Source organism: Manacus candei, unplaced genomic scaffold (assembly GCF_025592945.1).
Source record: "Manacus candei isolate 608988 ecotype Guabito, Panama unplaced genomic scaffold, ASM2559294v1 h1tg000026l, whole genome shotgun sequence".
Lineage (NCBI taxonomy): Eukaryota > Metazoa > Chordata > Aves > Passeriformes > Pipridae > Manacus > Manacus candei.
The window spans coordinates 4,335,076-4,361,800 of NW_026138074.1; the positions used below are offsets into that span (position 1 = coordinate 4,335,076).

General features: G+C 40.5%; 2 protein-coding genes across 2 annotated transcripts in view; one reads left to right on the forward strand and one right to left on the reverse strand.

Moving 5' to 3' along the window:
• Positions 1–5,028, forward strand: part of SNRK (SNF related kinase) — a 42,453-nt gene extending 37,425 nt beyond the window's left edge. Inside the window, exon 7 of the mRNA XM_051788988.1 lies at positions 1,175–5,028. Coding sequence (XP_051644948.1) covers positions 1,175–2,393 — 1,219 coding nt within the window. The 3' untranslated portion in view covers positions 2,394–5,028. The remainder of the gene's footprint in view (positions 1–1,174) is intronic.
• Positions 5,029–9,872: 4,844 nt separating this feature from the next.
• ANO10 (anoctamin 10) overlaps positions 9,873–26,725 on the reverse strand; it is a 126,029-nt gene continuing 109,176 nt past the window's right edge. Inside the window, exon 13 of the mRNA XM_051788993.1 lies at positions 9,873–10,740. Coding sequence (XP_051644953.1) covers positions 10,705–10,740 — 36 coding nt within the window. The 3' untranslated portion in view covers positions 9,873–10,704. The remainder of the gene's footprint in view (positions 10,741–26,725) is intronic.

Consider the following 26,725-nt stretch of genomic DNA (forward strand, 5'->3'; position numbering starts at 1 on the left):
TAGGTGGGTGTGTGAGCAGCCAGGTCCTACTGTTAGAGGGACCTGGTGGGTGTTTCTATCCCTGCTTGGTTAAGCAAAACTGATGCTAGCACTTCAAAACAGTCTGCAGCTGGGCCTGATGAGTTTAATGTTAGCTTTAATAAAAATTTACTCTTCAAGTTCATACAATTTGGGAGGTAGTTGTCAGAAGACAACCTGTTGTAGACAGGTGTCTCACACCTCAGGGTCCTCTTCTGTCCAGCCATTACAGAGGGAGCCTTCAGCAAGTGCAGTCCTACTGCGGCAAAGAGGTGTCAGCTTTGCCTCTTCAGCTTGGGAAATTTACAGTATATGTTAAATTTAAAGTCAAATACAAATCATTAGATAGTAGCTTAGATGATGGAGTTAAGACATCTGCTGGTAACTGTAAAACCAATTCACACTCGTTTTGATTTGAGCTAGCACTAGTACAGACATACATTTTCAACTTGGATTCACAGTTTATTTAAGTGTCATATTCTTAAGCAGCTTGAGTCCTGAATTCATGCAGCTGTATTATTGCAGTTGCTCAGCTAAAGACAAATAAATGTGTGATCTCAGTTCATGTGTGTTTAAAATTAAAGGGGACTTTGTAGAATAGAGCTTGGTCTGAATGAGACTTACTGAAAATGAGGAAATGTGTCTTCTGACTCACCCTTTCAGTCTCACTTATGTTAATTCTAACTTAGTTTTTATATTAAGACTACTTGTGGGGGAAAAATAATAGAAACTTCAGATTAAAAGTACTTTGTAATACTAAGTTGTGCTTGAATCAGCTTATACCTTCCTCTAGGTTCTGGTGGTTCTATACCTACTTCAGATTACTGAGACACAATTATTTCAAGTTACAGCTTTATTAATTTTCTGAGAGCAGTGAAATCTTCATTTGACAGTAACCAACATAATTTCAAAACTATGCTCTTGTATAGATGACGTTCCTTTCAAGCAGAAGCATTTGTAAAGGAATGCACATTCTCTGAGAACATTTTCTTTTGCTCAGTCACTCAGTGCTTTTGTTTACAAACATGCCACTCAGCAGGCCAATTTGTGTGGCAGTGCTTGTGTTTCTCTGGTGCCGATACTACATTTTCTTGTATGTTCTAAAATGCTTGCCATGATCTAACTTCTCATTTATCTTTTATAATTGTTTATGTAGGCAGTCGTGGCCCACAAAAATTGATGTCCCCCAAGATCTGGAGGACGACCTTACGGCATCTCCTCTCTCCCACGCAACCGTTCCTCAGTCACCAGCTCGCACGGCTGAGAACGTTCTCAACGGCCACAGGAGCAAGGCCCTGGGGGATTCAGCCAAGAAGGAAGATAACCCTGAGCTGGCTGGGCCGGCGCTGTCGGCTGTCCCATCGGTGAGCTTAAAACCTACCACAAGTGGCCGGAAGTGCTTGTTCAGAGTAGAGGAAGACGAAGAGGAGGATGAGGAAGATAAAAAACCTATTTCTCTTTCTACTCAAGTTGTTCTGCGTCGGAAGCCTTCGGTTACAAACCGTCTTACTTCCAGGAAGAGTGCACCAGTCCTCAATCAGATATTCGAGGAGGGTGAGTCTGATGACGAGTTTGACATGGACGAGAACTTACCGCCAAAGCTGAGCAGGTTAAAAATGAACATTGCCTCGCCCAGCACCGTGCACAAACGCTATCACCGCAGGAAAAGCCAGGGACGGGGCTCCAGTTGCAGCAGCTCAGAAACGAGCGATGACGACTCAGAAAGTAGGAGACGCCTCGACAAAGACAGTGGGTTTACTTACTCCTGGCACAGGCGGGATAGTAGCGAAGGGCCACCTGGCAGCCAGGGAGATGGTGGTGGACAAAGCAAACCAAGCAATGGAAACGGAGGGGTAGACAAAACCAGTCCAAGTGACAACAACAAAGGTGGGGGGAGTCCCTCCGGTGGCTCCGGCGGTAGCACCAACAACACTTCAGGTTCCACCCGGAGATGCGCTGGATCCGGAAACTCGATGCAGCTGTCGTCCAGAAGTGCAGGGGAACTGGTTGAAAGCCTGAAGTTAATGAGCCTTTGCCTGGGTTCACAGATTCACGGCAGCACAAAATACATTATTGATCCTCAAAACAATCTGTCCTTTTCCAGTGTAAAAGTACAGGAGAAATCAACATGGAAAATGTGTATAAGCTCCAGTGGAAGCGCAAACCAGGCTTCGTCGTTGGGCAGCCTGAAATTTTTTTCCAACCAAATGTCAGACACAACAAACGAATTGGAACGGATAAAGAACAGGAACTTGAAAAACAATGTGCTACAACTACCTCTCTGTGAAAAGATGATATCTGTGAATATTCAGCGGAACCCAAAGGAAGGGCTGCTGTGTACCTCCAGTCAAACCAGTTGTTGTCATGTCATTTGACGATGACCTGACTTTGACAGCTCGATCTGCTTGACAGCATCATTTTTCCTGGTCAGAGCTGCAAACACCTTGTCACGGACCCCCTTTTATTGTCTTAAGATTTTTAAGTGGGCTTTGAGCAGTTATTTATTACACTTTAATTTTGTGTTTGCTTGATGGTATGACAATGCATGGTCTTTGCATGCTGCTAGCCAATATATTTTTCTTTTTCAACAAAACAGAATACTTTATTGTGTAATTTTTACATTTATAATTTTACTATGTAAGATCTGGATTAAATTAAAATAAATATCTGGATCCTAATGTAAATGAAGCACTTAGAAGTTTCATGTTCTGCACTTAAACTAGAGAGAGAAGCTTTTGTTTGCCTGTGAAATGTTAATTCTTGTTCTGACCTTCTGTGATAACTAAAATATGTGATATGTGGCATACTTCTATGTGTCTGAAACAGAACCAAAGCAATAATGTTTTGATGCTGAAAACTCTTCAGGGAGCTTTCAGATGTTCCAAGGCTTGTGCAAAGCAAAGATGCACTGAAAATTAGTGATCTTGAAATATGATTTTAAACCCACACCTATTTGTCTTAAGCTATGATACGGATAAAGTTGTGGCTCAAAAATCAAACTGAAAAGATCTTGTTTTGCTTAGAGGCAGTTTTCTTTTGGAAAAAAAAAAAAGGCAAGTAGATTTGTAAGGCAGCTTTCTCCCATAGAAATATGTTAATATTACAAGCAGACAATCTTTTTTAATATAACAAAGGTAAATTATTAAGTCTACTTCTGAGTTTTTACATGCTAACTGAAAATAAAGTATTTGTATGAATTACTTTTGTTAGTAGTATATCATGACATCTAATATTTTAGGTTTTTACCTTTTAAACCCTCTCCCCTGTCCTCTCCTCCCTTCCCTGAGATTCCAGAAGGCAATAAGGGATGGCAAACCTTTAGGTAATTGGATTCACATTGAAATTGTTATTGTCATTTACATTTTTGTCATTATTACTGTTTTTAAGACTTAAAATACTGCTGTTCCCCACATGTTCCCCACTTATTTTTCCTCAGTAATAACGCTTTTTCATAAAGTCCATTTAAAATAGCCTATAGGAAAATGTTTATTTCACAGCTCTCAGCCTTCCTGTTGGGTTTCCTATTGCCATGGCAAGGTCTTGATTTAGAGTATTTCTGTATAAAAGGATACTTTTGACCAGATGAATTAACTTTGTGGAATTTTATTATCTAGAATAAAATATATTGCAGATTCCTAGTTTTGGGAAGGGCAAGAATGTTTTATTTTTTCATGCTGTGCACTGGGTCTTCTAAGCAATGCTAGTGAAACTGGGGGTACTATGTAGCAGCGCCCTGGGCAGACCTTGGGTGTCCCAAAGGAGTTTGACACTGTTGAGCATCTTGTAACACTTGCAGAACGGTCAAATAGAGCGCGTTTCATGTCCGCCAAGGAGGGAGCAGAGAACCAAAGCGGGGGCTTACACTCAGTCAGGATGTGTGCAGCTCACGACAGCTCTTTTCGTTACTGAAAGGCTTCAGAGAGCCTGAACTGTGTGGGGTGTCCTTCCTGGCGAGCCTGCCTGTCCTTCCTGAGGTTCTGCTTCCTGAGCAAGGCAAAGGATAAGTGTTTTGCTTCTTTAAGTTTTTGAACTCTAGTTGCAGTTTAGTTAAAAGCTACAAAAGTAGATGTGTGGGTGAAGCCATAGAACATATTTGCTTGAAATTTTTGAGCAGGGATCTTACCAAGGGCCAGAAATGAGATGTGTGGTTCACAGACAGTGAGCGTAACATCCACGTAGGAGACAAGTTTATAAAGGGCATTGGCAATAAACTTTATTTGTTGCAGCTTTTTTCCAAGTATTGTAAATACTCTTTCCTGATATTATGTACAGCCTTGGAATGGCACCTTTTAACTAACCCCGGGTGTATTTTGTTTCCAATGTTTTTATATACGACTGTATATATGGTGCTCACTTTAGAACAGCAGTGTTGACCATTTATGCTGCATAGTTGTATTATAGCCTTATAGTTGTGTGTGTGGCTGGTTGAACCTCTGGGTGTACAGATGTGTTAGTCTGAGTGGTGTCCTTTCCCCATTTGTTGATAGGTGAATGATTGTGCATGTGGTGTACGTCGTGTTATGTCGTCACGTAAAAGGAAGGGCGAGAATAACCACTACATTAAGATAATATTGGACCAAACTATTTAGAGCAAGTAAACAGTTTCTTGTACCCCTTAACGTGTCTTTAAGAGTTGCATATAGTTACAGTAGTGTATAAAGTAAATATTGTGGAAAAACAGTTAGTCTTGTATTTTTCTGTATGTGTGTATATAAATATATATAAAAAAAGTAATGTACCTCTAGCAACTTAATCTGTATTTAAGATGTGACAATCTTGACACAGAATTTTAAGAGTAGCAGTCTAAATGAGCAGCATTAATGAACAGAAGTATAAAAATTTCTCACCAAGAAAGAATCCATGTATGTGTGTTAAGAGGGTACAGAAATATCATCTGATCTTATTGCTTCCAGCAATGTTTGGCTTTTTCATTGTATAAACATTCATGGTGTGCGACAGAAATGGAAAATCCAGTTAATAAAAGTGATATCCTGATTGATGCATAACCGATGATTAGCATGTGGATGCGGTTTGTTTCTCCTGGCGTTCGGGGTGTCAGGGTGGCACAGGCTCCAGGCTGAGTCCCCATGCACAGCACAAATTAAAACAGAAAGCAGTGGAAATATCAGCTTAGTTGCCTTGCAAGAAGCCAACTTTGTGTGGGGATGAACATTAATTTGCGAATTTCCAGTTATTATCTTGCACAGATCAAACTTGCTCATTTGGGCTTTGTCACAGTTGGCATCTACTAGAAGAGCTTTTTGTCTGAAGGCTGAGGTAGCTGTTCCTACAGAACTTCAAAATGGTTTAGTAAACCTGACACGCCGCTGTTCAGGTGGAGGACGTGGGTGCTAGACCTGGGCAGCTTAAACCCTCTTAGTGGCTGGTGGTTTCTGGCAGCTCTGGAGAACAGGACACGAGGGGTTCCACTCTCAGCTAAAATGTTTGCTGTGCATGTGCCCAGGTCACTCAGATGAGTCTGATCTCAGCCACACGTGTCTGTTTTAGTCCTGGGAGGGGAGGGACACCTCTCCCAGCCCTGACACCACTCTTGGGGGAAGGAAGTTGCTTCAGTGCTCTCAGGCTGCCCTTGTTAGATGGACTGATGGGTTGTGTGCCAAATCTGCACAGGTACTGTGCAAAGTAGTATTTATGAAGGTGTGAGTTGAAGTTTCACCAGTATAGATTGAATGTTTTTAATCCAGACCTAACCCACTACTGTTCTTTGCAATGTAAAATGGGTAATAGTAAAAAAACACCCAATGTAAGTCATCACTTACAAACTGCTGTGCCGTAAGGTGCAGTTAGGAGAGTGATGCTGCTCACTGCTGTACTTTTTCCAAGGCCCTGTGAAAGGCAGTTTAGGCTGAGGAGGGGACAGCAGCTCCAGCCCACTCTGCCCCACCAGTATGTGCCACAGTGCAGTGCACAGTGCTGCCTCTGAGCTGCTTCTGACATCTTCTCACGCATAGCACCAGTTCCCCCTCAGAGGTGTCTGTGGTTGGAGCAGCACAGGCTGCGCTGCTGCAGTGATTTAACACAGAGCTTGTGAGTTAACTGCTCCTGGAGCACAGATTGTAACCAGCCAGAGAGGGTACAGACACGGGGATTAATGCCATCCAACAGGTTATGGGAATATATGCCATTAATGTTGCTTTATGCCTGGCCACTTGTGCAGAGCTGTACCCACGGGCTTGTGCAGCTGGGACCTCACCACTGCTGAAGAGCTTTCCAGGTCCAGTCACTGCAAAACAGGGTGGAGGTGGTAGCAGACAAGGAGTTCACAGGACTGTGACGGCGCCCGAGCAAGGAAGGACACACCACATGTGCTGCCCTCCAAGCAGAACTGCAAGGCCAAGCAGTAACATCGCAGTAGATGGTAGATGCAGGTCAGATTACTTTTCGTGGAAGATTTTTCTGAAGGATTTTTCATTAGCAAGTAAAGGAATGTGCTAGCAGTTAAAATCCCAATGCATCTGCCTGGCAATAAAAAGAAGGGGCAAATGGGAATTTTCCAAACATTAGAGACAATCCAGCCACTCCGATAGCCTTTCCCATGGTTAAGTTTCTGTGAATGAATTAGAACTGATGTGTCTGTCACTAATTCCAAATTATGACTTGCTTTCAATAAAAGGTGTTTGAGTAATAACACCTTACTGTGACTGTACTTGGGAAAGCGTAACAGTGACTCACTTGTTCAGCTGCTGACTGGCTGCAGCCACAGCGGCTCCCCCACTGAACTCACACCCATATGGTGTTTGGAGGGAGAGCTGGATTGCCCTTCTCTGGAGCAGCATTTTAGCTAAAACAACTGTTTTAGCCTGCTCCTTCCTTGAAGCACAGGCTCTGGCTATTTATTTTTTTTTTAAACTATAAATTATAATCACTTGGAGGACGTTGACTCAGTTTGGCCTGTCTGCATGTAATAGGAATGACATCAATTTCTAGAAGTCAAGAACCTTGCATTAGTGACAGAGTAAAGTCTTACTACAGTAGAGATTAAAAAAAAAAAAAAAAGACCCCTATTTTCCCATATGGTGGAAGAATTACATTGTATTTAGAGGGCCTGAGAAGCAAAAGGAGGTTGTAGGGACTTCACAAGGCTCTCAGATGTGTCATGTCTCCTCAGCAATTAATTTCAGCAAATCCTTGTGTAACATCTTTATATTTCCTCCCTCTCACTACTCTCTCTTGGGAAATACAGGGGGCAGGCCAGAAGGATCTGTTTTTGTCTCCCATGCCTGGGAGAGGTTCGGCTCAGCATGGCAGGCCTGGGAGCCAGGAGCACTAAAGCAGCCCCAGCACAGCTCTCATCACACTGGTGCTGACAGAGGCCGTCACTGCTTTGTATGGAGCAATGGGGGGCAGAGAGATCCCTCTTCTCTCAGGGCATCAGTCTTCCAGGCTGGCAGGTGAGTCACCAGGCCCTGCTGTCAGCTCCAGCCTCACACTGGCACTCACTCCTGCAGCTCTTGGGAAAGGCATGGGAGAGTTTTCCTGAAGAAAGCATGTGGTAGTAGGAGGCATGGTTCCCACAGGCTTTCTTTATGAATAAGGAAGTAACTCCCCACTTTCTCTGAATGAGATTCAAGATCGATTCCCTCAGGTCCAGGTAGGCTAAAATACCCATAATTGCCTGCCTGCTTACAGGGGAACCTTTCCAGTGTTTTCTACTGTCCTCAGGTACACAGGAGGTGAACAGTAGAGATCTTGAGTCAGCAGATGCCTCTGGGCCATGCAATTAGACCAAGGGCTCACAATGTACCCAATGAGAGAATTTTTGTATCACTAGCAAATGATTTATGACTGCCCTTCTCCTCGAAAACAGCTTTCTTGGTTGTTAGTGTTGCTGCTAAGGAGATGTGTAAAATTCAAATCATAACAGACGGGTAGGGGCTACTCCCACAGTCATCCTCCCGAACAGGATGCCTCTGGACTCATCCTTGGTTTCTCCCTAAAGCTTGAAAGCAGAGATGAGCTTATTCCATTGCTTAGATTCAGGCACTGGCAGAACTGTCCTGCATCCATGTCTGTCGGCCTGCGCTCCCGAAAGGCCCAGAGCCATGGCTGTCTCAGAGGTGTGAGGGACCATGCCATGGACCTTGGGAACAGACATTCAGATTCCATACTTTTTGAGTGGTGGTTACTGGTAAATATCTAACTCTTTCTAATATTTTCATCTGACAACTGATTTTGGTCAATAAGGTTCATCCCTGGCATTCCACAATTTTTACAGATGCACCTACAGCAGAAAGGAAACAACACATTCAAAGGCACAGACAGAAATCTTTTTTCTCTCAAGAGAGAAATGAAAATAGATGCCATCATCAATGTAAAAAAAAAAACCCCAAAGACAACCCAAAACCCAGTATGAAACAGCATGAAACACAGCAACCCTTCCCCAGTAAACGGGCAAAGAGCTGCATGCAAAGGAATAAGGAGCTAAATTTCAGTTCAGTGACAAAATATTACTTGGCAATATGAGGGAACATTTCTAAGCTCTTTAGGACCAAAACACTCTCTGTCATGACTGTGTAGCATTTGTGATGCTGAAACAAGAGTTTTACCAATATCTGGAACAAACTTTAATCCCTATAAAACAGAGTATCATAGTTCTCACTCACACAGTGGATGGTCGTAATTCCTCCATACCTACTAGCTTTAGATGGAGAATCCACCTAAAGAACAGTATTATCTCCATTGATAGATAAGGAAAGTAAGCAGAAGTGAAGGGATTTGCCCAAGGCAAGGGCCAACAGCTAACATTACTGATGTCACTGGGTACTTAAACCTTAGTAGAGATTTTCCTGTTAGTGGTTTTCCCTGTAGGGTCCATTTCTTCTGTTTTCTGTAGACTTAAGTCAATTTTGCAGAAGTTGATTTACTTATTTTTCATGTGATTGCAGTTGAGACACGACATGATTCTCTTTTCAATCCATCTTAGAAATTACTCCAGACACCTGACACAGTTGCCATCAGCAAAACACACCAACTTTGTGCTCCTAAACCAGCACCAATTAACAGACCAGCAGAATCCCTTCAAAAAGGCTATGACAAGCTCACAAGAACATACTCCACCACACACTGGTGGATTTTTCCTTTTCCTGAACTCCTCATTCACACCGACTAGGCAGTTAAAACTTGAGCAAATGTGAGCAACTTCAGATCAAAGTGGGCAAGAGACTGCAAAGCTGAGGAGCTTTCATGGAGAACATGCTGGTCCCCTCCTAAAAAACCTTTGGTTTTGGGACCTCTACAGCACTATAGGAAGGGTGACACACTCTCTTTGGAGTTCTTCAGGGCAGAGCTTGTTCGGCCTCAACCCTGCCATGGCTTCAGAACAGGCTGTGAAACAGCAGCAGCCCAGGAGATACCCTTGAAATAGCAGCAGCGTGGGGGACTAACAGTGGGAGAAGCAAGAACAGAGGCAGCAGCTGTAGCACAGGTTTGCTCCTCTTCCCAAGGGAACACAGTCGTTTCTTACTGGGTCACGCCTGCAGAGCTTGAGAAATGCTAATTTTGAATTCCACACAAAATACATTATTTTGGCTTAGTTATATTACTCTGCTGGGGGGGCCCTGTGGCAGAAATCTAAAAATGTGCAAAGTAGGCAAATACCTTAATTATGGCAACAGCAGATTTTTCCAAACAAAACTGCAGCAAGTCTCACGTACAGGTAAGTGACATCTACCAAAAAGGAAGGTCACAGTAGCCGAAAGTAAACTGTCCCAAGGTCACAGGAGCAAACACTGTAGGTTTTGGTCCTATTACTGTCAGAAAACAATGAAACATTAGGAAAACTACCTTTCTGTGAAATGCAATGAAAATAAATCAGATATCACCACAGACACAAGGACTGGTATATCAACCATGAAGTTTAATTGATCTGTTACTGTCAGTTCACTTCATCAGAAGGTCCATTCACACAATACTGCAGTTCAAGATCCAGGGAAGTGATACCAAAATCCAATGTAAATTAAAAAATAAATACACTTAAATCACTGATCAGCAATCTGACTGTTACTGAATGCTCTTTACCTACCTTTTGAAAAGATTTTAACTGAGGCTTATTTAGAGAGCCAGCACACAGGAGTACATAATGCATACTCTATGATATTTATGGTCAATATTTCTCAGATCTTATAATGGAGTACATGGTTGTTCCCTATGCGGTGTATAAAATATTTAAATTAATTTGCTATGAGCAAACAGTGGCTAATAAGCAAGTCTTTGGAATAATACAGGATTGATCAGCTATTGTAATAAAGGGACAAAAGGGGCAATAACCCCAAAGGGACAATACACTGTGAATTAAATAACAGTCTACCTTTTTTTCGCTTTAGAAAGCTGCAGCTGAAAACTCTAGTTAGCTTCTGGATGCTTCCTCACAGGATCTGTTTTCAAAGCACAGTGAGTCTGGCAGAGTTCAACCAGACCTGGCATAAGCTGGAGTGCTTTATTTGGTGTTGACTTTGCAAACAATTACATGTGAGAAACAAAGAGAGCGGGAGAAAATATGATTTTTTACAGTGTCAGGCAAAGATTATTTACCAAGTTTCACATAAGCAGGTGCCACCTACTCAGTAGATGGTGGAGCGTGCACTGAGAGCCACACACCACCACAAACACACGCTCGAGCAGCGCCCCTCACATGTGACTCCTTTAGTCATCCTCATTCCTCCGTGTTTACTCCTTCAGTGACTCAGCCGCCAGCTTCATTTGCTGCCAGAGAAGAGAGAAAGGAGAAGATACGCTGAGTACAGTGGCAGCAACATGAGTTACACAAACCAGCAAAATCTGAAAGCGGGGAACTTCCGAATCCTACTGTGAATAATAAAACTACACCAAAGAAAAGAGCTTGAGCTTTGGTACTTAAAAACGAAAAAACACAAGCCTGTTATGCATGACTTTTACAAAAGACACAGTTTTAACAGAGGCATTGCTTTTCCCACCAAAAGACTCAGAAAATGACGATGCAATTTGTATGTTAATTAATTCTTTTTCTGATGAATAATGCCTTACACAAAACTCATCTGGTCTTAAATATTTAAGCTTTTAAGGGATTTTAAAAGGTCAAGGAACAACTGACATTAGCTGCCCCCATCTCCCATCGCACCAATCTGTTAACTGTTATTCAGTATTTCATTTTTTGTTGTTCCTTTGTTTTGTTGTGGGTTTTATGTTGTTGTTGGATTGAACAAAAACAGCCTGTGATATAAGAGGGAGTTGCAGACTGCTAGGGCAATATGTGTTATTTCCAATCCTGTTATTAACTAGTTTTGTTTTCATTATCTTAGGATGTCACCAGAAATAACAATCTATGTGAAACCAGGATAACAATCCCAGGTGTTGAAAATATCTGCTGAGAAAGAGAAACCAGAGCTGCTCTGTGAGGCTCTGTGAAGCTTCTTGTTAGAGAGGATGTTTCATAACACAGAACTTGCAGAGGCAACAAGAGCAGAGTTTAAATTGTGCCAGAGGCATCCATCTCACACCACTTGGGGTTGTCATCCAAGGGTCTTGCAAGGTCTGGAAGGCTGGAACCACCCTGATATACTAAGAAATAGTTACAATGACTGAAGTCCCCAAAGAAAAAGACTGAGAGACAACAGTTACAGGAGGGAGAAGAGATGGAGACCAGCCCACCAAAGGACATGGTGAGGAGCAGAGACAAGGAGGTGCACAGCACTGCTGGCATTCAGGAGGCTGTAGGCTGGTGTCCAGCATCACTGTCTCCTTCGGGGCAATTCGGCAGGCGGGGAAAGAAAAAGGCCCGACATGAAAAGATGTGAGTGATCATATGAAGAAACAATTTATGCACCTTCCAGCTCCTAAGCAGCTGTGCAGTTTCTGTACCATCCCCTCAGTGGAGGATGGACATGTGCTACTGAGCTGAAGTTCTTTCTTTTACATTTTTATACAAACGGCCCAGAACATACGAGCTGTTAGAAAGACAAATACTAACTAGCACTATAAAAAAATTGGAAAAGAGGAAACTGCAAATGGACACTTTCATTCCATTTCTACTGCACAACATGGGATAGAAAGATGTTGGATGCATAAACACAGCACCTTCTACCTTCTTTTGCTGCTAGTCTGTGCCTGAACCCATTCCAAAACATTACTCTGCATGATAAAACACCTACAACAACTCTCCTTTACTATTTTTATCTGTATTTCCATGCCATCTAGAAGTGAAATAAAATTAGTTTGTGATACAAATATTTATATGCCTCTCCATAGCAACAGTGCAGGAAAAAAAGCCATAGCTAAAGGCTGGAATACAGATTCCTCTTCTGCATCCTGATTCATTTATTTAAACAAATGTCCAAATAAAACTAAAGCATCTTTAATTAAAGTGATCTTTTCTTCCTATTGTAAAAACAAAAAAGATACAGAAGACAGCAATTCAATTAAGTTCCTGATTCATCAAATGCAAACCTAATTTTCTTATTTTAGAATGATTTTCTTAAATTCTGAGTGGTGTTGCAATTATATGGGGACTGATGAGGAATGCAGAAAACTGGAAAGGTATTTTTATTCTCTGATCTCTGCAGGGCTTGCCAAAGTCTGGAAAAAAACCAAGCACATGACTATTAATGATGACTAAATGGTAATCTGTCCAAAACTCTGTACAAGCAGGACTACTGTAATTTATTTTTGAAGGCCCTCCTAATTTTAACTGAACTAACCTTATGCTAGGATTCTCTTACACTGGCAATCTTATGCTATCATATTTAAAATATATGACATGAACAAACAATTTTCCAGATTCTTGAGTAGGCCAGTGAGTAGAAAAACCTCTTAAAATAGCTTCACATGCTGGCATGGCACACACAGCCTGGGCAAACCAGTCCAAATGCAGTCACATATATTTCAGGAAATGAATCATAAGCCATGTGAGAACCCCAAGAGCTGCGTCAATAATTTCTTCTTTATAATTTCTAACACCAAAACATATTTGGCAGTACCTGGCAGCAGCAGGCTCCCCTAAGAGCAATCACTTTGGCAAGTAACATGTGGTGGCACCTTTAAAAAGTGAAATTTTCTGCCAAGTTCAGGCTGAAGAATTTTTAAATTTTCTTTTACTATGAAAGAAAATGTTCTGGTTTAGTAGGAAAATATTTCTCTGAGACAACATATGGCAAAGGGAGTGTACTTTTTTTTCTCTGATCTTGAGAAAGGAAACTGATGAGGTACCTTTTAAGATCACCTTTCCCAACAGGTTCACTCACAAACTGAGGGACTGAGTTAACTACTCTTCCATTAGAAAGACATTTCTTTGTAAGCTTTAAGTAATATTTTAAAAATATAGAAAAGGAAGTATTAAAAACTTCTCGATATACTTTTCAAACCTACTAGCTACATAATGACAAACAAAGCTCAGTTGAGGGGTATTAAAAGCCTCTGACCAGAGGCACAGTTCAGATATGAGAGTTCAGAAACCATTCTTCATTTATTATCACTGAGAGTTAGCAGTGAAAGGTTTATCCTTACTGGTCTGTTTTACACAGCACCCTTAGCAACAGTAGCCCATGCAATACGTAAGTGAAGCACATGTTTAAACTAATATTAGTTTATTTTAGTGGGGCTATAGTGTTGTTTATTCTGAAATTCTGCTGTTAGGAAATGCTCTAAATATTTATCTGCTGTAATTCAATAGATTTGCTATTTCCATTTTATTAAGTTTAAATTTCTTTGTAAAGCACATGTAATATAATTAGACAGTACTTCCAGGAGAAATAGCAAAAAACCTTCAATGTGGTTTACAAACAGTCTTTACCAATTACTTAGATTTCCCTACATTTCAACTTTACATTTTCTGAAAGGACTTTAATAAAACATAAGAGATACTTTCACACCACAAATAGAGTTGCGTAGCAAGCATGGAAAATCAGGCTACTTCCTTTGCAGGCTCACAACCAGAAACACAAACTTTAATGTACAGGGTATTGGCTGTGGCAACTCTAAAGTTAGAGGGTCTGTGGAAGTCTGAACATGTGATTTAGTGCTATGAAAAATACTAAAATACAAAAATAAGTAGCTACAAACATGAAATAACAGAAATACACAGCAGCACCCCAGACCTTAACTACAGCAAAAGCTGATGAGTTGCCAAGGTACTTCCCACCAGCAGTGCTAGGGCTCAGTTCAAGCCACAGCCTCACTGCAAATCCATTTACTCCTGCATGGCACGAGGAGGACCATGGATGGCCCTCCTTATCTGCCAGCCCTGTGCACAGTGCATCGGAGCAAAGAGATGCTTTGCCCCTCGCTCTGCACCGCAGGGCTGCTTTGAGCAAGGACAGTGCATGTCCCAGCACGTGGCTTCACGATGCCCCTGTGGCTGAGAAGCGTGTGCTGCCTCTCACAAACCCTATCTTGCAAATCCATCTGTGACCTTCTTTCTGCACCAGAGGATGACAGATAGCCCAGCATTTCTGCGGTACCCAGGCTGGTTCCACACACACTCATAACCTAATCAAACATTCTCACCTTTCCTTTATGGTTTCTACAGGACAGCCAACATTTAACAGGCAGCTAACAGTCTTTGCCAGTTTAATGTTGATTTATTGCCCTTGCTCAGCTGTGTCAAATGCTTAGAACACTGTTGTTTTCCACTTATGCTCAGATCTGATAAGCCAGCCCCTAACTACTCTTAATTTTACCGCTGTGTGTGTTAATGCCAACTGACAATTCAACCACAAACTGAGGAAAACAATTTTAAAAAATAAAAAGCATATAAACATGAAGACCAACAAAACCAGGACCTAATGACTCACCAGTTTGGTCCTTCTCCATAAGTATACTCAACATACACATATGTTTGTTCATATGAAGAATGGACATGTAAATAGCCTATGTAAATATAAGGAGACATGAAGGCAGATGTTTTTTATCAGCAAATCCATCTTCTGGTTTTCCTGTATACACCACACAGCACAGCTCATGAGCAGTTAGAAAGTGTAGTGTTACATGGTATCTTTCCCACTTTCTAAAATTAATTATAATATGAAAACATGATGGATATATATTAAATGATTCTCTCCTAATGGTGTACAGTCACAACAAAGGCAGTTTCTTGGCTCTGTGTTGAGAACTGCATCAGCTTAATCTGTAAGTACCAGCCAGTTATGGAATAGGCAAATTAACACCCACTTCAAAACTCAGTAGGCTCTTTCACATCTAGTATTTTATTCTGTGTTAAAGTTCAAAAACTTATTAATGGAAATTTGTTCTCACTGATTATAATGGTGGAAAGTTGTGGTAACTTCATATCTAGAATCACAAAGCTTCCCTCAAGGTTTCTGTCTACGGCATTGAACGCTCTCTGCAGGGAATGGTGCAGGCTTGGGGTTACTTTTAAGCCTCATTTCTGACTCTGACCAGTTTTTCAGCAACCTGTTAGTTGCCTTAGCTGGAGATGATAACTGATGCTTCTTTACAGTAGTAATAACCATCCTCTATACTAGCACACTCCTGTTTATAAATCCCAGGACCACACAGCCATCATATAACACTGAATGCTTATTTTCACTTAAGTCATCCAGCACAACCCTTCAGTCTTCTTGAAAGCTATTGATTTCCAGAGTACAGTTTCCCCCCTACTTCAGTACTGTGATAAAAGACTTGCAGGAACAATTTCACAACTTCCTTATTTACCAGAGCCAGACCAATGGCCCTGTGATGCTGCAACCCAGTGGAAACAACTCTCTATAAAGCAAAGCCACACATGAGAATTAAACAGGTAAATGAAGATTTTTGGTAAGGAAGTGAGAAGAATTTTAAACTGACAAGAATAAAAAAACAAATGGTGAATTGTCACTCTCATGTGGACTCTGTAAGCAATTATAGTAACTTAACTTTTCGAGAATTGAAAAGTTACCTAGCACTGCACCTATTACTCTCCTTACTTCTAGGTTGCACCTGGAATATTGTGTCTAGTTGTGGGCCCTCCAGTACAAGAAGGATACTGATCAACTCCACCAAGCCCACCCGTGGAACCCAAGATGGGCAGGGAGTTGATGCACGAGACACCTGCCAATATTTACAAGGAGATCAGCAATAAGATTGAATCAGGGTCTTTGCCAAGGTGCACAGCAAGGGAATAAGAAACAAAGCAGTCATTAAAAAACAGGAAAAAAAAACAAAACAAAAAACCCAACAGATAACATTTCACTACAAGGATAACTAAGCACTGCAACAGGGGCCCAGGGAGGTTTTATAGTCTCTGTCCACAGACGTTTTTCCAAGACCCAACGAGAAAAAGCCCCACACCACCCTGGGGTCTGAATTTGGTGCTGATCCTATTTTGAGCAGAAGGTTGGATGAGAGACCTTCTGAAGTCCCTCCCAGGCTGAGAGATTTCTATAGTTGTTTCTGCAGGATTTGTGACAGGAAGTTTGCCTGGACTCACAGACCTAGAGTGGGAATCTGCTACAACAAACAAAAGGTAACAGCGAAGAGTAAAAGAAATTATTCTCTTCTTTCCTTTCTTGTGTGCCTAATTCAAGACAGAATACCAAGTACAAAGGCTGGTGCTAATGAAACAATAGGTTTGCAAAATTAGTAAGTGCAGAGTCAGGAAAACTTGCAGAATCACATAATATGTTCCTTGGTGTATCATGCCTGATTAATAGCACTGTGAGGAACAGCAGACAAAGCAACCCCATTTGTAGTAGATTTTTTTTCCCCAAGACTTTTTTCTGATCTACTTCATATTGTCTCTGATTTAAATTGCAAAGTATTAATTAATACTCATTACAATATTCTTACAGTATTAGTCACCCTTTGCTGAACCTTATTTTAGTTCAGTAGACAGTACAAAAGTGTAGAAGTAATAGTAGAAGTCACATTAGATAGTAAAATAGTATTTTCTTCAGAAGTATAACTTATGTATTCCGTCCCTCAAAACATTTACATTATTTTTATCTTTGTTTAGTTCACACTTTTTTAAAATTAACTTTTTTCCACCATAACCGACCATGCAGTTGCCAAGTGCCAGATAAATGCACAATGTTAAACATGTCTGAATGCCTCATGAGGAGTGTGTGCTGGAATCACCCTCTCAGAATGCCAGCCCAGCCCAGTGGATGGTCTCCCTTTTCCCCTTTAGCTTATGCAATTACCTCCCATCCAATAAGCAGCTGGTCAATAGACTTTGGAGTCAGAAGCTATTGACTGGATATGAAAGCAATGATGCAAAAACATCCAATGTGACATGACCTTGGTGACGTCTCAGAGGGGAGGGGAGGACTGTGCAGTCCCTCCAGATGTGTGCCTGTCACTCACACATTTCTGTAACTTTGTGACCTGGGTCACAGAGACATCACTACAGTTTAAAGGTGCAGTTGGTCCCTTGGTTAGCAGCACATCAACAGTGTTTTAATGATTTCAGGGTAAGCTATGATACAATTTATTTTCTCTGTGGCTCTGGAGAATGCTAATTACCAGTTTGCAATTATTAGTTCCAACCAAGAGAAAATGAGTAAAACAAACTATTCTGCCTCTCCAAAGCTTATTCACTAAGCAGGATGCCCCTGAGCAGGCACATACCCTTTGGAAGAGAAATACCCAGCACCCTGAGAGTTTAACTAGCCCTCTGGACACAAATCCCTACTGTATGGATATGGCTGACACTAGAGCCTAACTGCAGATTTAGCTGTGTTAGTTTTATACCAACTCCAATATCCTTCCCTGGAGATACTCACAAGCTGTCTGGGTGCAATCCTGAGTAACATGCTCTGGGGGACCTTGCTTGAGCAGGGAGCTTGGACTAGATGACCTCCAGCGGTCCCTTCCAATCTGACCCATTTTGTGGTTCTGTGATAGCAGTTAGCAGCCTGGCTAAGGACCAGATCGCTCAGTAGACACTAATTTAACTCCTTAAGCTCACATCCTTTGTGCTCACTCTGCCTCAGGATACAGGAGGGACAGCTGAGAAACAGTGAAACCAGCGTCTGAAAAAACATCAGCAGCAGTGGTGAAGGACTCAAAGGTGGTTGGTGGCACTGCATGGGACAGCTGACAGTCCTTCCTCCCCACACTTCTGCACTGCCAAGTGCTTGGGTGATGTCAAAAGTACACAGCTCACTACAGTTTCTGGAGGTTATAAGTTTCAGACTAGTAAGCAAAGCTATGTTAACTCTGTGCTTCCGTTTTTCCCAGTTTAATGCCAGAAGAGACCTGCTGGGTTACAGACAGAAGCCACCGTCAAGTGCATAAACCCACATCACAGAGGTTTAGCCAGAGGAGACCACACAACAGCTATTCCAGCGTTGCACATGCCAAAACCCACACAGTTTTTGCCAACATGCTTTAACAAATTCTGATGTGCAAAAGGCAAGAGACTAGTTTAAACCATTTAATGCCACAAAAAGAACAGAGACACATGAACGTGTCTGCTTGTAATCCGTGCAACAGCAGGGAACAGACTGTGTGAAAAGCACAGTGTCTCCAGACACAGATGTGTTCACTGGAACTCAGGCACACAAAGCCCAACACCTAAGCACCCAAAGCACTAGTGCTCTGCCCAGCCTCTGCTCTGCCAGGGGACACAAAGGCATGCCTAGCCTCAGCCCAAGCCCAGCTGGTCTCAGTTATAACCTATGCTCACATTTCTCTCTAAATTTAGGTTTTTTTCAAAGAAACATGTAGTAAGAAGAAACGGTTACCCTTCTGTGCAGAGAATTCATTAGGTAATCTAGACTGGACTCAGATATGAAACTAAAAAACCAACTTCAGCTATTATTTTTGGAAATTTCCATTTGTGACATAACTCTGACATAAATAAGCAGACAAACTGCAGGGTGCATGGTTGTCCTCTGTCCTGCTACCACACACCAGTCACAATGGTGCAAGTACAAAATTTCCACCTCTTTTGTGGCAGTCAAGAAACTTCAGCCTGACAAATATGTCAGAGAAATCAAACAACTGAACAGTGTAAGTAGAATATAACAAAATACATCTGAAGCACAAACCTCATGTGGAGAAATCAGACTTCCACACTAAGTACTGTGCAGACACATAGGAAAAGCAATCAATGTTGTGAAGGACTTCTTTCTTACAGGGAATTTGCCTCTCTGTTTATCTGCTCTATCAGCATAGAAAGTGAATTTAATTCTAAAGTTACTCTTACGACAGTACTAAAAAAAATAACACTTTAATGCAGTAATGCAGGAAAAACTATTCAATGTTTGGATTATTTGGTGAAGAAGAACTATTTTCAACTCTAAGAGTTTAACAGGCAAGGAATCCAAGACCAGCAACAAGGGACCTGCCAGGGTCCCTTATTTGTTGTCCTCCCCTGAAGAGACTCTCCTGCTCCAAGCACTTGTCCCTTACAGTATAATTCTGAGTAATATTTTCATTCTCATTGTTCTCTTCGAAGACAAGATTTCTTCTACTTCCCTTGAGGGCTCTGCTCTTGCCTATTCACAGCCTAGTGAAAAATTATCAACACAGAGCTGACAACCAATTGCTAGTTACAGTAATTTTATAAATGTTCTGAAGAAATCAATTCTACTGATTTTAAAATATGCCAAGGATCTCTTTGCAAACACTTCCGAAATGGCAATGATAGAATTCCTTCTTCCACCAAAGGCACGTGGGACAAGGCAAATTCCCCTTCTGCCAAGTACCCTGCTCCTTGGGAAGACTATGTCTTCTTGGAAAGAGAAATTGTTTTCCCTTACTTAAACACTGGTTAAGCATGTGTATTAATTGGTTACAGGTTATTGATTTGCTTTTTAAATACGTATTTAAGTTGATATCTGTCGGATCAGATTATGTCATGTACCTATTCAGGTAAAGTCAGTTACCCAAATTACTTACAATGGATTCATGGTTTGATCTGGCCCAGGAAGTTCTTGAACTAAGCACAGGCAGAGGATGGGGAATATGTCATCCCTGCTTTTCACTCTGTCCTAGACATCTGTGTATTGGCACTTAGGAAGCTTCGGCAGCCCTACGCAGATACATACACGTGCACAGAGGACACATACAGCTTGTTAAACTTGCCATTTTCATTGAAGAGGCACAACTGAACACAAAGCATTACTCTCAGTGTGCTACAAAAGATTTTCTAATAAGCAGGTAGGAGAGTCAGAATAAACTTTAAATTAGTTTGCACAGGTATTTTGAAAATGAGTAAAAGGTTGGCTTGGTAGTTTATAACTGCATTTCTTCGAAATGAGTAAAGTTATAAGAGTGACAGAGTCCTAAATTACAGGTATGGTAATATTTAGAAATTACTCTGCTAAGCCTGTTGCAATTTTAAACAACCTAGCAAAGGGTAAAGGTCTGATTTCCTTGAAGGCAATGGCAAAGTTCTCATTTACTTCAGTGAAACCAGACTTCCTTCCATTTATACATTTCCTACCTTATGAGTGAACAAAATGCTTTTTCCCTTTTTCCCACAGGTAAATGGGAAGGAACCTTTGCTGCAGGTTATTCATCACCTTTGTTTTGAAGTGCTGTAGCACTCAACTGGCAAGGCTCCTCTCCTCCTGTCTGCTTTTTCAGTAGAAGAACAAAGTACTCCTATGTGTTACACGGATGTGTTGCTGCACTCATCAGTACTGCCATGCCCTGGGTGCTCTTCCTCTGCAGCCCCTTTTTCAGACCTACCTGCACTGCTATCAGAGACCCTAACGAAACTGTGTGGGTTTCTGCCTCTAATACCATCAGCAATTTTGTTGTAAAGCTTTATGAAATTCTTCTGCAATAAAGAGCAAATTAAAGCTGTATAAGAGCTACTATTTCCAGGCTAAAGAGATGTGATATTTTAAGCAGCTTTGTAATACGAAGATAAAACTGATCTGCAGATATGCTGAGTATTAGCATGTATTCTGTTTCTGAGATCTGCTTTAGCGCCTTTGAACACCCTTTGGTATATAACAGGAACTGCAGAAAAATATTTTGAGATGAGGTTTAGATTGGAAAAAATGTAGGAATGATTTCTGACTACATAATTTTATTATTTTCATGCCTTGCCAACCCCATAAACCCAGTTTCTCTCTGTTAATTTAAATTCTGTGCAGGACAATACATAAGGGCATAAGCAGAGTACTGGTATTATATAAAACACATATATATTTGTAAGTATTGATTTTAATAACATCACAATTTTTAGGTTTAGAACTTCATGTTGAAACTGTTACCTTCTAAACAAAATTTGAATAATTGCAGAAAGGGGCATGCATACTGCAATTACTCTTTTACTTCTTCAACATGAATCTTCTGTCTATGCAGCTTTTCCATGCACAGAGTAAGTAAATTTTCATACACTTTGGTAACACTCCTTATTTTTTTCTGCTTTTTAATCTCCTTAAAGTATTTTTGCTTTATTAAAGCATTTTACTTCCTTTTCTTATCTATTCCTTTCTGATTCTCTTCCCTCTGTTCTACTGTCCTAGTTGCAACCTCTCCCTTAGATTTTTACTTCCAATTTCTTCAGAGAAATCATTCCCTTCTAACTCTAAATTCACAGGTGGGTGAGGGTCAAACTTACTGCCAGCAAAACTGCCAAGAGGACTGGCCCTGGAAGCTGGCAGCTTCCTGTTGGGAAGAGAGTTGCACTTCTCTTCCCACTCCCATCATTCTGCCCTGCTTTACAGGAGCGGTGGGAAGGAAAGGAAGGACGAAGTACCGCTAGCACAGCCCCACTTTGGGGCACTGCTGAGAGGGGCTGGATAAAGCCTGGCAACAAACTGAAGCCTAGAAATAAACGTGTGGAACAGATACATGCAGCTCCAGTCCAGCTGCTGTTCAAGACTGATCTCCTTCTTTTGCTTCAATGGAAATTAGAGCTAATGGTGCCAGCTTCGGCATGCACTGAGGGATTAACTATTGTGATTCATTTCAATTGCCACACTAATTCTATCAGACCTCAAGGCTTGGCCTGGAAATATTTGTTATATGTTGCAAAGTGCTTTTACTGGATACCCTGGGTTACCAGTACCATCACATTCCTATTTCTCAATTCTAATCTATCACAACAAACTCATTATCTAGTATGCAACCACAAACATCTAAAATAATTTCTCTTCAACACATTAGCTGTAGCACATCAAAACTGTCCGATTGCTATAGAAACACTGTACAACATTACCATTTGTGAGAAAACATATGTTGTCTTGCAAATTTTATGGTAAGACCTCCATAAAATAGGTTGTCACATCTGTCAAACCAACCATATTTTAACAAACATGCCAGTAAGTGCTGTGAAAGGGCTCTAAATAAATGCTAAAGACATCATATGATTTTGCATCAGTAAAGTGAGTCAATATTATCCAGTGAGTCACCTAGCTAATTCACTGCAAATTTATGTGATGGTATAAGATGGAAGGTGAACACACATTCCCAGAGAACCTTCAGGGCAAATCAAACATGCAAGCTGGGACAGGACAAATAATTACAAAATATTAACAAGCTGCAGAAATCCATTTTCTGCACTTTGCTCTTGATAATATGTCAGTGCTCATATGCTCCTGCTTCCTTCTTGGCACTGGAAATAATCCAAAAGCAAAGAGTGAAAATTGCATATACCATTGTATGAGCAACAGAACTGCAAAAGCCACGGCCATCAGTTACATCATCTTCTAAAATAATAAGAATTCACAACCATAGCAAAACATTTCTTCAATAAACTAAAGCAAGTATCTCTTACATACTAAAAAGAGAGCGCATCATTTTCCCTATTAACAGGAAATAATGGTAATTATTAGTGCTGTAAGGAAATACAGCAAAGGAAAAGAGTATGAGGCTGTGGTTTACAATAAACCAGTGTAAGAGTGCATCTACAAAGGAACTGAATAGCATCCACACACACAGATGCTCTCTCTCAGTGTGTACCTGTATACTGCATCTATCTATTTATCTATATATATAAAATAAAGAAAATGCATTCATAAAGAAGACTTTAACAATGCTTGTATTTAAAGGGGCATTATCAACAATATTAATGGGAGCCTGTTAGGTTTTGGTTTCCATGTTTTGGTTTTTTGGTTTTGTTACCTTGAAAATTCTCCTCCTGATGCCTTCCTCATTTGTAACCTTTGAAATTCAGGAATTGGTCAATATTGCTACCAGAATGTTATGGGGAATTCACACTTTAGTTTGGCAAAGGAGTTTTTCAGCAGATAGTATATCCTAAAGACTAATTACCACAGAGTACTAATTTAAAATATATATTATATATGTTACTCTATATTACTCAGTATGAACCTCATAAAAATAACCTTCAAATAATTATATTTGAATTTTGCAATCTTATTAACTTTTGATCAAAGAAACATACTCAATTGAAACTGCCATCTGCTGAACTCGCTTCTTGATTTTGTTTCATCTTTCTGTGACATGGGAATAATCACCAATACTACTAGGAAAAAATAGATAAATAAACACCTTAAAAAAATTTTCTCTCTTATGAAATCTGCAGGGGTTTGACTAGAAAGAAGAAAAGAGGTCTTTGTCCCGTGTTAGTGAATTACTCAATCTCTTTTCTTGATTTCTGCTGATCAGTGAAAAAATAAAAGAGAAAATACAACTCAATCACTAAGATCTATACAGATGCTTATGCAACAAAGTGGAAGCTACACAGTAGCATTAAAAATAATCCTGGTTTTGAAGCAGCACATCTTCCTATTGATGAGATAAGCTTAATACTAATTGATATAGCAAGTAAGCAACTGCTCCCATTAGCAGTTGCTCCAAAGTTTTAACTGTTCACTACACTTTTATACACTTCTCATGGAAACAACAGGATTGACCACTCCTAGAAAAGTAACTGGATGAACTAATTAATGTTTTGGTCTGATAATTTCAACATCACCACCTTAAAAACACGTAAGAAAAGCTCTGGGTGTGTCTCACCTGCAGAAGAAAGGTGTCTTTCTGCCACATGTGAATCTAATTTAGCCACTTACGAGTTTCTCAACCTGGAAGACCAGCTAAATTCTGGGTTTACTCAACAGTACTTCCATCAACCCAAACCCATCTGTATTTCATTTCATTAAGATTTTAACCTCACTCACTACTGGTTACCAAATGTTAGCTAAAATATGGTAAGAACAGACTCTTCTATCTCCTAAAAGTAGAACAAGCCTTTTTCAAAAGACAGACTGAATAATCTGATAGCATCTATCAAGGCAGAAACAGGAAGGACCAAGAGCCACAAGAACCTTCTCTATTTGGTAAATTTGGTACTCCTTTTTATATATGAGTACTCTTACCTTTTGAAAAAATCCAACAGCTCAAGAAGATGCTGGTAATAAACCTCATCCCCTTTGAGGGGAACAGACCTCCTTAGTTATTCAATTTATTTCAAATTATTCACACAATCCAGTAATGCCTGCTTTGTTTTGGGCAGTCCCACTCTTCCAACAGCATGTGAAATTGTCCTTAAACATCTAACGCTGTGTTGCTGCCCAAGCTTGTTCAAATCTTCGGGTTTTTTTCCTAGGTAACCAAAAACAGCACACAGGCAGAACTGTATAGAGCTTTTGGACCAAGCAGATGGTGACCTGTACCTGTAGCAGAGACATCCAAAAAGACCTCTGGGCCAGGAACTTAGCACTTGAGCATTTTTATAGAGAGCTAAGGCAACAGAAGTCTTTATGTGTCTAAGCCCTCTAAGTGCTACAACTATAGAAACACTGCAATATAAATAGTTACCTAATAGACAGTTCTTTTCTCTCAGTGTCTGACCTGAATATTAAAACTATGAATATTAAATATCTGAATATGAAAAGCCATTCTGGCAGATTTACCATCTCCTACATGAGGATTACCAAAATAGTTATGAAAACTTATAAAATCCTGCAACTTTTTCCTATTTCTTTCCTATCAAAAGCTATAGGGTCACCATGCCTGCACGGCTGCTAAACCTTCAAAATATTTTCTCTGCATTGAAATTTAAACTCCTCCTAACATGTCTATGAAGGAACTATGATTGGTCACATCTCTGAAAGTTTGATCAACCAATCTGGACAACATTAGAGTAATGTCACTCAAAATAGCACCACATTTTTTCCCTAGCTTATTTGGAAACGGTTTTAGTATTATCCCCATTTATCTGGGCAGCAGATGTAATTGGCCCTGGTCATTATGCAAAATCTCTAAAGAATTATAGACTGGCTTGGGTTGGAAGGGATCTTAAAGATCATCTAGTTCCAAGACCACTGCACTGGGCAGAGACACCTACCACACCCAGGTTGCTCAGAGCTCCATCCAACCTGGCCTTAAACACTCCCAGGGTGTCCTGTTGTGGGGCATCCACAACTTCTCTGGATAACTGTTCCAGTGCCTCACCAACTCCACAGTAAAGAATTTCTTCCTAATATCTAATCTAAACCTACCCTCTTTCAGTTTGAAGCCATTCTCCCTTGTCCTGTGTTGTGGCGTGACCCTACGACATGCTCTTGTAAGAAGTCCCTCTCCATCTTTCTTGTTGGCTCCATTCAGGTACTGGAAGGCCTCAATTAGGTCATCCTGAAGCCTTCTCTTTTCTAGGATGAAAAAAACACTTGCTCTGTGTAAGGTGATAGAAAGGCCACACAAAGGAGAAAAAAAGCCTCCTGATGGCTTCCTGAAAAACCCTTGTACCTGGGGAGACATTCCCAGAAACTGACAAAAGGATTAAAAGGAATAAAGGAGTGATATGGAAATAACAAGGGCCTTTTTTCTTGAACATCTTGGCTGCCAAGAACTCAGGAAGTGGACCCTTGGGCCTATGTCATCTGTCTACCATCATCCCAAAATTAGTTTATTGACTATAGCCACTCAAACTGCCTAAGGAAAAGGTATAAAAAGAGATTGGACATAAGCAAAAATGGGGGAAAAATTCCATCAACTCTGTGGAGGTAGCTGATGGGCTGCCTTTTCTCCTTCCACATCTGGGGACACCTAGAAGGTGAGACTTATTTTATGCACGCTAATTACTTGCTTTTAAATAACTGAAGTTTACTTTTGCTTCATAGTATTCTTAGTAACTTGCTTTTCTTTAAAGCTTGTGCTTAAGTTTGTAGAGTTGTTTTGTGTCTTTGTAAGTTGCTTTTGCTTTAGCATGCATGCCTATGCTTTGCTTTGTTATTATTACTGTATAGTTTGTGTTTTTGCAGTTAGATCCTATTCCAGACACAGCAAACCCCATTAATTGTCACAAATTTGTATGAATAAACATGTTATTTCATGAACTGTTAGAGTGAGTCTGTTTTTAGTTGCTGACAGTTTTGTCGATGGCGAAATAACTCATAGAAGAAACCTGCTGAGGGGTTTTTCTATCACTATTAAGTGCAGTCCTTATATAAGAAGGTATCAAATGTCCTGATCGTCTCAGTGAATCTGTTAAACCAAGGGTCTCATTAGGTGAGATGCTTAATAGACTATTTTGGACATTAAAAGGCTTTGATCTCCTGGGGGGGACAGTGATAGACAAAAAATAAATTAATACAGGTTGGACAGAAAATTCGTCTCTTCTGCCCCTTTTAACGTGACACTGTGGTATCAAAAACTTGCTTTCATCTTTAAAGAAAAAGTCCTTGCTTTATCATCTTGAACGTCTGTTGCTTTTTCCTGAGGTTTTGGAGTGGTTGTTTTTTTCCTCCTTTTTTTCCTCATAAATACAGATAATTACTCTCTGCACCTCTCCATCCTTTCTGCTCAACTGTCCCATGGATTCATTCCAGAATTTTATCTGGGAGATGTT